The sequence below is a fragment of the Cajanus cajan genome, chromosome 9 (genome assembly GCF_000230855.2).
Source record: "Cajanus cajan strain Asha chromosome 9, NIPB_CcT2T_4, whole genome shotgun sequence".
Classification (NCBI taxonomy): domain Eukaryota; kingdom Viridiplantae; phylum Streptophyta; class Magnoliopsida; order Fabales; family Fabaceae; genus Cajanus; species Cajanus cajan.
Window position 1 is genome coordinate 9038247 of NC_138525.1, and position 10406 is coordinate 9048652.

The 10406-nt window shown below is 42.7% G+C and overlaps 1 protein-coding gene across 1 annotated transcript; it reads left to right on the forward strand.

The window, feature by feature from the left end:
* The first annotated feature begins 1096 nt into the window (after positions 1 to 1096).
* On the forward strand, positions 1097 to 6943 carry LOC145951797 (uncharacterized). The gene is made up of 2 exons (XM_083063866.1): positions 1097 to 1753; positions 3136 to 6943. Exon 2 carries the CDS (start codon positions 3139 to 3141, stop codon positions 4996 to 4998), a length of 1860 nt encoding a protein of 619 aa, XP_082919992.1. The 5' UTR covers positions 1097 to 1753; positions 3136 to 3138; the 3' UTR covers positions 4999 to 6943.
* Positions 6944 to 10406: the final 3463 nt, after the last annotated feature.

A 10406-nucleotide genomic window follows, 5' to 3' on the forward strand; every position in this document is an offset into this window, starting at 1 on the left:
TTTGATTTATATTTGGCATGGAAATAACTATTTATAAGGTTTATTTCCTTGGTGCGGATATATATATATTATGGATAAATATCTGTTTAATGATATTTCATTTTATCGTACTATGGTTGGTTTATATATGCTAACCCTTGCATGTTTCCATATGGTTTGGACTGTGATGATCTCACTATGTAGGGGAGCAGATCAGGTGTGAGGCTTGGGATAGCAAGAAGTCTTTGGTAGCTGCTTTGAGAAGTAGCTAGGCTTAGAGCTTGACCAGCACCTAGGGTGTCTTATATGATGTTATTATGGGATTACTGTATAATTTTACTAAGACTGACTCTGATATAATTATGTTTGATATTATGAAGACAAATTTTACACTCTAGCGTAGTTGGTTATTTTGTGACGGCCTAGGGCGGGTCGTTACACAAAGTGCTAATTATTGTTTGAGGACAAACAAAAGTTCAAGTTTGGGGTTATTTGATGTTGTGTATTTTACTCGTATTTTAGCACTTTAATTCACAAGAATTCATAGCATAATCATGCATATCTTTCATGTTTTTAATAAATTTTTATATCATTTTCCTATTTTATGCTTTTCTTGGTATGTGTTGTGTTTTCTCTAAGCAGGATCAAGATTTAAGAATTAAAGAGGAAAAGCTGAGCTACAGGGAAAATCACGGCCGTGATTCTAAATCACGCCCGTGATTCACCAGAGAAAATCACGGCTGTGATTCCCAATCACACCCGTGAATGCCACTGATCCTTCATAGATGTGCTCCAGAGAAGATCACGGTCGTGATTCTCAGTCACGGCCGTGATTCACTTCGCGTCCCAGCTTTTTAAGTTTTATGTTTTTATTTTATCTTTTTAATTTTTATCTTGGTAGTTTTACTTCTTTTTACCCTTTTAGGTTATAAATTAGATGGGGTTAGCCTAGAATAAGCAACTTTTTGGTTTCGTAGATAGTTTTAGTTTTGACACTTGGAGAAGGTTGGGCGCCTGTGCCATCGACTCTAAGGTTTGCTTTTCTTTTATTCTTTTTTTGGAGAATTACTATGAACTCCTGTGAGTAGTTTTCCTTTTTCTGGGATCAGGGCTTGTAGACCCCTAAAATTGTCCGGGTCGGAAATAAAGCTTGAAGACTCTCGAAGACTGAAGAAGGATCAGCCAGAAGGACTTCCAGAAGGCCCAAGGAGGGTTCTCTATAGGTCTAAGAGGTCTTAGGATAGCTAAAAATAGAAAATAGGAGGAATTGGGACCAATACGGGCTGCTTGGGGACCAGTACGGCCTGTATTGAAGTTTTGAACTTCAATACGGCCGTACTGGACTCAATACGGCCGTATTGAAGATTTGTGAACTTCAATACGGCCGTATTGAGTTCAATACGGCCGTATTGAAGAACAAATTCTCAATACGGGCCGTATTGACCCCAGCGCCCGTATTGCTCCTATTTCCTATAAATATGGCGTCATTTGACGTCAATACACACTTTTCAACCATTTCTTGACTCTCTTATTGAGTGTTCTGGGGTTTTTGAGCAGTGCTCTGCCTTAGGAACCTCTCTGGGAGTCAGGACCGGTTAAATCCTCGAGTTCTGAGCGCTTTGCTTGAGTCTCGGATTTAACCGAAGGGGAAATCTTTTTGATTCCCTTAGTCAAAAATTTTCTTCGAGGAGAGTGTCGAGCGAGCTTGTAGAGGGAAGGAGCGCCGCAAAGCCTCCTAGCATTTATTGAGATTTATAAAAGCACGCTCCAAGAGGTTTTCTTTAATTCCCTCCTTTTACTGCTTTCTGTGTGTTTAATTTAAGCATCATGTAGATATTTAAGATAATAATCGTTCATAAATAAAAGGGGTAATTTAGTAATTTTGTGCTATTATTTGTAAAATAATCCGTCATAGGGAACCCGTTAGGGGCGCTGTGGGGTGCTAACACCTTCCTCACGCGTAACCGACTCCCTTACCCGACTCTGGTTATAATGGCCGAAGTCGATTTTTGAAATCGATTGCCTTAACTTCTTTTTCCAATGTTTTGAGTAAAACATTGGTGGCGACTCCACGAACCCTCCCTTTTTACAAAAACCACTAATCCATGGAGGGTCCCGCTTGGGATTAAATTGGATTGGTGAGACTCTTTCAATAATAAATTGGATAAGATCGACGAGGTCTCAGTTTGAGAACAAGTCGTTCTAACAATCCAATACATTTTCAAACAAAAAATAAAAAGAGAGCTCGACCGTCTTCGCGACCGCCGAGGCCCGTTTGGGCCGGTGGCGACAGATGGCGACTCCACTGGGGAAGCCTTGAGAGTCAGTCCCATTTAGTGATGGATTATTTTCAAAATAATAGTCTAAAATTACTTCACTACCCCTCACTTGTATGATAACATGATTTATTATATGGCTTTAATAACTGTTGTTTGTTTAATTTCCGCAATTGTTTGAAATACAAACTGTACACAAACCTTTGCACACAACAGTTCCCTCTATACCCGGGGGCATGAGTGATAATCCATAGGGAGTGGATGTTAGTACGGCCGGTTGATGGGTTTATAGGAGCCTATGAGACCGTTGTCGGAAAAACATCACTCAAGGTGATAACCATGAACTCAAGTCCGACAGTGCGTTGGAACTTTCCATCGGCTTACGACGAGAGGAATTGGGTCCCTATAATGGGGGCACCTTGGGGGCCTCAGACCGGTGAGAACAGTTAGAACCACCTTGAATATGCACTTTTCTGCAGGATACCCCTACCTCGTGATTCGCTCGTGACTGTTCGTGGATGAGTGAATTGTTTGTGCATTAACTATGTGACATTGTATGAGCATACATTTGCATTCTTTAAACAAACAACATTCCTATTCTATTAAAATAAGAATAAATAGAAATAAGGATCTTCTAGTACATGGTGTTAACATCTACCTTCATTACATTCATATAGGTAGTTTCCCTTTTCACCCAAAAAAAACAAACAACAAAAAAAATATATACAAAAATCCAAAAGAAAAAATACATATTTATCCAAACCAAGCAGTATCATGCATCACATTAGGAAAATCCCGAAAACATGATAATGCTTAGTTTAAATAAACACTATGCATGCATATTCATCTTCATCATCTCATATCATGCATTGTATTGTAGATTATGGAGAGATCTAGGGAGGTGCATGGGCAGTTGAAGAAAGTGGACTTCTTGTTGTACCGTGCCGAGAGGTTGGATCACCTCTGTACCTTGATGCCACGAGAGGCTCGTTTGGAATTTGAGAAATCCTATGGACGAGTTCTCGACTTGATGAAGATCTGTGTGGATCCAGCCTTTCTGAGAACCTTGGTCCATTTTTGGAGTCTCGATTTGCACTGCTTCGAGTTTCCCCAGTTTGACCTAATTCCTACTCTCGAGGAGTACGAACTCATGCTTCGATGGCCCAAATCAGCCGGGGTCTATATTTTTCATGGAAATCATGTGGCTGTGGAGAGAGTTGCCACTCAGGTCAAACTACCATCACGATCAGCTGCCTTAGTGGGGAACGGCAGTATCAAGGGTTGGAAGCTTGCTATGATTGAAGACCACCTTTCTTCCTTGGCTGGTGAGGGAGATTGGTTAGCTTTCAACAAGACTCTAGCATTAGCTGTATTTGGGATGATCCTTTTCCCCTTCTACGCTAACACAGTGGACCATGCTGCAATGGACGCTTTCTTCGCTTGGGACGTACACATGAAGAGTCCCGTGCCTGCCATTCTTGCCGACACCTTGCTCTCTGTTCATTTGTCTCAACAGAAGCAAGGGAAAACCATTCGATGCTGCACCTCCTTGCTGTATGTATGGGGCATTACACACTTCTATGCCTCTAGTCATATGGGGACCTTGCCCGATCCATTGAGGAGTTTCTCCAAGATCCCCATGCGCCGCCGATATGCTTCCGAATGGAAGGAAGAGATGGAACAGTGGAGCATTGACCACTTCACATGGGTTTGTCCATGGTTCCGTCCAAGCAATGTATTGATAAGATGCGGCAATTATCCAAGCATACCATTGATGGGCCTCAGAGGTTGCATAGCCTACTCACCTAAATTGGTTATGAGACAACTAATGAGGACTCAAATTGTTCCTACTAAAGAGGAGCTTGGAGGGTTGTGTTTCTCCTTTGATTCCGAACATCAGAGGGACATGCACGCTATCATAAGAGCGTGGGAGAAACCAACCTATGAGGGAGATCTCGAGCTTGGGAAGCCTCGGGTATCCGCCTCCACCGACTATGAGAAATGGAGGAGCGAGAGGGGGGTGTCTCAGCCATCCACTTCTTGTGCAACTACAGCAACAAGGAAGGTGTTGCAAGAACAAGTCGACGCCTTGACCAAGAAACTGGAAATCCAAGGAGCTCAAATGAGAGTTCTTGAGGAGAAAAACGAAGCATCCAGTTTCCTCATTGATGGTCTTCAAAGGCAATGCAAGAAGAAAAACCACGAGATAGAGCGGCTCAAGGATGAGTGTGCTAACCTCAACAAGGAGACTACTCGGACATTCAAAATGCCAAAGATTGAATCGGGTAGTCAACTCCAAGAAGTCAACGCTAATATAGCACGCCTTGAAGCCGAGCATGCAAAGCAGGCACAGTTGATCAAGGACATGCAAGACGATTTACTCTCGACTCGATCCGACGCACAACAATGGCGGGAAGTCGCTCAACGACAAGCTGCAAACCTTTCCGACTTCCGCAAAAAGGAAAGGGAAGGATTGGCACAGATGGCCAAACTCCAAGAAGAGAAGGATCGAGCCGAAGACGAGCTTAATGAGTTGCAGGCCATGATCAACTACCATATTCAAAAAGCGAAAGAGGCTCAGAAAATCAGTGAAGATATGAGCCAAGCGGTCCATACGCAGATTGAAGCAATGACACGCCATGTCGAGGAAGCCGAAGAAGAATGGCAAAGACGTATGAACCCGCCTGTGGGTTTCTACCGGCTTTTCTCTTTTTGTAAAAAATTGCTTCAAAGCATTGTATAAAAGTTGTACACTTTCTTCAATGAATAAAAATCATATTTTTGAGATTTATTGCCTTTGCATCTCATTAGTCATTCATTTGCATTTATCTCTCCCGGTAATTAAATAATAAAGATTAATAAAAAGAAAGAATTAATCGATGCGTATATTCAGAATGGATCGCACACCATTGGTAATAAAATGCAAACCAACAACTACGCAAAGCAAGCACACGACAGCTCCGTTGTTGGTAATCAAGACAAATAAAGGGGAAGGTCCGACGCCTTTAAGGATTAACGCTCCAAGGCCTTTTCCCTACGAATCGAATAAGGCTGTGCCGTGGATATACGACATCCACACTTCTGCCGACAGCGATATAGCAAACATCGCTGGACTTGGGGGCATGACCAGGAGTGGCAGGATCTACACTCCCGAAGATCTTCATGACAAAGCTCCCAAGAATAAAGGAAAAGAAAAAGAAAGAACCGAGGAAAATAAGGAATCCGAGGAGGAGACTGATGAGCTGTTAAAATTCATCAGACAGAGCGAGTATTCCATCGTGGATCAACTTCACAAGACACCAGCAAAGATCACTTTGTTGTCGTTGATCCTAAGCTCCGAACCGCATCGGCAAGCTCTGTTGAAAGTCTTGAACGAGGCGTATGTGACGCACTCTATCTCCCAAGACAAATTTGAGGGGATTGTTAGTCACATTACGGCTAATGATCACCTCACTTTCACCGATGAAGAGATCCCCACCGAGGGACCTAATCATAACAAGCCCTTGCACATCTCTGTAAAGTGCAAAGAATATCACATCGCAAAAGTCTTGGTAGATAATGGATCTTCCTTGAACGTGATGCCAAAAAGAACTCTCGAGCAAGTGGCAATCAAGGGAGTCCAAATGCGCCCGAGCAACATGATCGTTCGAGCTTTTGACGGATCTAAAAGAGAAGTAGTGGGAGAAATCAATCTTCCAATCCAAGTTGGACCCACTATCTTCAACGTCGAATTTCAAGTGATGGATATCACTCCCGCATACAGCTGTCTCCTCGGCCGACCTTGGATTCATGATGCAAAAGCTGTACCCTCTACGCTTCACCAGAAAGTCAAGTTCATAGTGGGTGACAAACTGGTGACTGTACAAGCTGAAGATGACATACTCATCAGCAAGCCATCCAATATACCATATGTGGATGCAGCAGAGGAAGCTTTAGAAACCGCCTTCCAAGCATTGGAGATCGCCAGTGTTGAAACGTTTCCCCGAGAAATGAAGAAGGTAGCCTCCATGCTCACAAAGAATGGATACTTGCCAGGACAAGGATTAGGCAAGGACTCCCAAGGAATCCCGGAGCTACCCATTATCAAGGATAATCCGGGGAAACAAGGGTTAGGATATGACCCTAGTAAAGATCAAAGAACGAAGAGAAACAAAGATCCATCTCGACGTTCTTTAAGCCAGATCTTTAGGAAGGCCGGTTCACAAGTATCAAGGCCGGTCGTCGTCATCAAGTGTTCTTCTCCTTCTGATAGGGATATGTAAACCTGATGACTATTAGAGATTACTCCTCGGGGACAGCCCGACCCCCGAGCCTCGATAGGGCACATGTTTCCACTGTGATTATAATAAAATCATTCATTATTATTGCTTCTCTTCTTGCTTGCAATAAAATTCTAAACCACGTTATTTAACCCTGTTTGAATAAACATGAATGAGGTTAAAATCATCTTAATAATCAATAAACCCGCATCATTTTTATGTGGAAGTGTGCACGACAACTTGGAGCACCTTTTCTTGGCCTCAATAAATGCCATCATGGATAAAAGAAATCCTAAAAAACAAGAGAGGCTCAGCAGGAAACCCAAAAAAGGGGGCTGCACAAAAATAAGAGCAAAAGACCCGCTAGGAATCCCACAAATGGGTTACCTAGGCAAAAATTAGGGTTACAAAAAATAAACAAAAACAGAAGCCCGCAAAGACACCACAAAGGGGTGTTTTAGGCAAAAGATAGGGCCATCAAAAAGGAAAAACAAAAATAAATCCATGATGGTACCGCCAACAGAATTCAACAAGGGGCTCAAGAAAAGCTATCCAAATTGTCAAAAGCACAATCATTAATAACAAAGATGTGCTTAACTTCATAAGTGTTTAATCAAACTAACCTAAACACTTAAGCCTACCATTGGCCAGCCATTCTTTCAAAATCAATTTTTCAAAAATAAAATTGAATCCCTCTAAAACACAAACTTACAGGAAAAATATATTCTTTCCTTCTCTTCTCTCTTGACCCACGCGATTTTAGAATAATTTAGTGGAAACATGGAGATATAGTAGTCAATAGGAGGGTTGACGTATCTTCTAAAAGAAGGGAAGTATCATTTGGTTGATGGCGCCAAATTCAAACTCAATATGCATCATTCCTCGGTCATAAAAGTCGGCAGCGCACAGTCCGTCTTGAGGAATGGCAAAATCCAAACGAAAAACGCATCGGTTAATTCTTTTGAAAAAAAGAATCAAATAGAATTAGGTGCATCATACTGCATACATGCATACAGATGATAGGTGTACTGGAAGATCACTTATTCTCTGTTTATTGAAAAAACAAAAAAAATAAAATATATAAACTTCAGAAAAAACAATGCGCCCGTACCATGTTCAGTACACCCGTACCAAAATTGGGGTTATGAACAAATTTTTAACTCAAACATGGGCGTACTGAAATGGATGCAGCCGTATTGGCCATAAAGAAATTTTCAAAGACCTCGTCATGAGGCAACTACATAAATTAGAAAAAATAGGAAAAATTGCTTGTGTATGACAGCAGCAAACAAAATGCAAAGATTCAGAAAATCAACAGCGTCATACAAAATAACTGAGCCTGGAGAGGCTTGCCGAAAGAATACTCTTAAAATAACTGAGCCTGGAGAGGCTTGCCGAAAGAATACTCTTAAAATAACTGAGCCTGGAGAGGCTCGCCGAAATAATACTCTCTCAGAATAATTGAGCCTGGAGAGGCTCGCCGAAATAATACTCTCTCAGAATAACTGAGACATTTCTATACAGAAAAAGCCAAAACCAACAAAAAAGGTAAAAATACAGAAATCAACAAAAATACAGAAAAAGCCGAACTCAACAAAAAAGGCAAAACCACAGAAAAAGCCAAAATCAACAAAAAAGGCAAAAACACAGAAAAAGCCAAAATCGAAAAAAAGGGCAAAATACAGAAAATCCAACAAATCATACAGAATAACTGAGCCTGGAGAGGCTTGCCGAAAAAAATACTCGTACAGAATAATTGAGCCTGGAGAGGCTCGCCGAAATAATACTCTCTCAGAATAATTGAGCCTGGAGAGGCTCGTAGAAATAATACTCCTTCAGAATAATCGAGCCTGGAGAGGCTCGCAGAAATAATACTCCCCAAAGGGAACCTCAGCTCATGAAGCCAATATCCAACAAGAGCTTTCAAAGCAAGATCGTCAAAATCTCCCAAAGGAAGTACGATCATCCAAGTAATATCTCCAAGTCAAAGGACTTCAGACTTCCTCAGTGGAAAGTAGCTCTCCGACTCAGGCATTGAGTGAGGCTAAGCCTGTAGAGGCTTCCTAAATAATACTCTCCCGATCAGACAGAATAATTGAGCCTGGAGAGGCTCGCAGAAATAATACTCCTTCAGAATAATCGAGCCTGGAGAGGCTCGTAGAAAGAATACTCCCTTCAGAATAATTGAGCCTGGAGAGGCTCGCAGAAATAATACTCCTTCAGAATAATCGAGCCTGGAGAGGCTCGCAGAAAGAATACTCCCTTCAGAATAACTGAGCCTGGAGAGGCTCGCAGAAAGAATACTCCCTTCAGAATAATTGAGCCTGGAGAGGCTCGCAGAAATAATACTCCTTCAGAATAATCGAGCCTGGAGAGGCTCGTAGAAAGAATACTCCCTTCAGAATAACTGAGCCTGGAGAGGCTCGCAGAAAGAATACTCCCTCAGAATAATTGAGCCTAGAGAGGCTCGCAGAAACAATACTCTTCCTTCAGAATAGTTGAGCCTAGAAAGGCTCGATTCCCCAGAGATATCTCAAGCTTACACTCACGGGCCAAATTCCCCAGTGAAAGCTATCAGAATGCGATCAGCGAAATCCCCAAAGGAGGCCTGATCATCCAAGAAAAATGTCTAAGGACTTTAAACTTCCCCAATGGAGGATAGCTTTCCAACTCAAAAGCGATGAGTGAAGCTAAGCCTGAAGAGGCTTTCTAAATAATACTCTGGGATGAATAAAAACTTCAAATCCCCAATCGCCTACTAAAGAGGCATCTCTTCAAAAGGAAGACCAATAAACTATTCCCCAAGTGGAATTTGGCTCTCAGCCTAACAAATGAACGTCAAGATGATCTGCCTAACAAAAGAGGCCAATCAACATCAATCCCCAGTGGATGATCGCCTATCCAAGAGGCATCCCCACAAAAGGGGAAGAAAATCAAAAAGATTAATAAAATTCCCCAAGCGGAATTTGGCATCCCGCCAAAACATCGAACATCAAGACTATCTGCCTAACAGAAGAGGCCAGTCAAAAAATCAACATGTCAACATCCCTAGCGGATAACAGCCTACACAGAGGCTACAAAACCAGAAAAGTCAAAAAGAGTCACCCGAATAAGGATAACCGGGATACTCCACCAATGTCGACAGGACGTCAGCCAAACATAAGGCATCGCTCATTTCAAAAAGAGCATCTTTGTGTCTACACCCCAAGGAAACAGAAATTCCTCAATGGGCACCAACCATACAATGCAAAGTTGGGACACAAGAACCTATGAGTAACTGCACATCCCCGAGACGGATCCCTGCGTTATCCAGCCCTCAGCGGCATCAAAATCAAAATCAAACCGTCGAAACAGCATCGTGGACTGTGGAGACAAATCAATCACAGATCCCTGGAGAGGGCAAACTCGCCATGCCGAAGTGAACAGAAACACGGAGGCAGACCCTGGAGAGGGCAAACTCACTTTGCCAAAGTGATCAGAAACACGGAGGCAGACCCTGGAGAGGGCAAACTCAGTACCGAAGTGTTCAGAAAGCACGGAGGTATGCAACTTTCGGCTCGGGCGGCGAGTAAAGTTGTATCTGGAGAGACAGTACTCACAGCTTCCGGCTAGGGCGTCTAGTGAAGCTACCCTGGAGAGGGCAAACTCAGTACCAAAGTGTTCAGAAAGCACGGAGGTATGCAACTTTCGGCTCGGGCGGCGAGTAAAGTTGTATCTGGAGAGACAGTACTCACAGCTTCCGGCTAGGGCGTCTAGTGAAGCTACCCTGGAGAGGGCAAACTCAGTACCGAAGTGTTCAGAAAGCACGGAGGTATGCAACTTTCGGCTCGGGCGGCGAGTAAAGTTGTATCTGGAGAGACGGTACTCACCCTGGAGAGGGCAAACTCAGTAC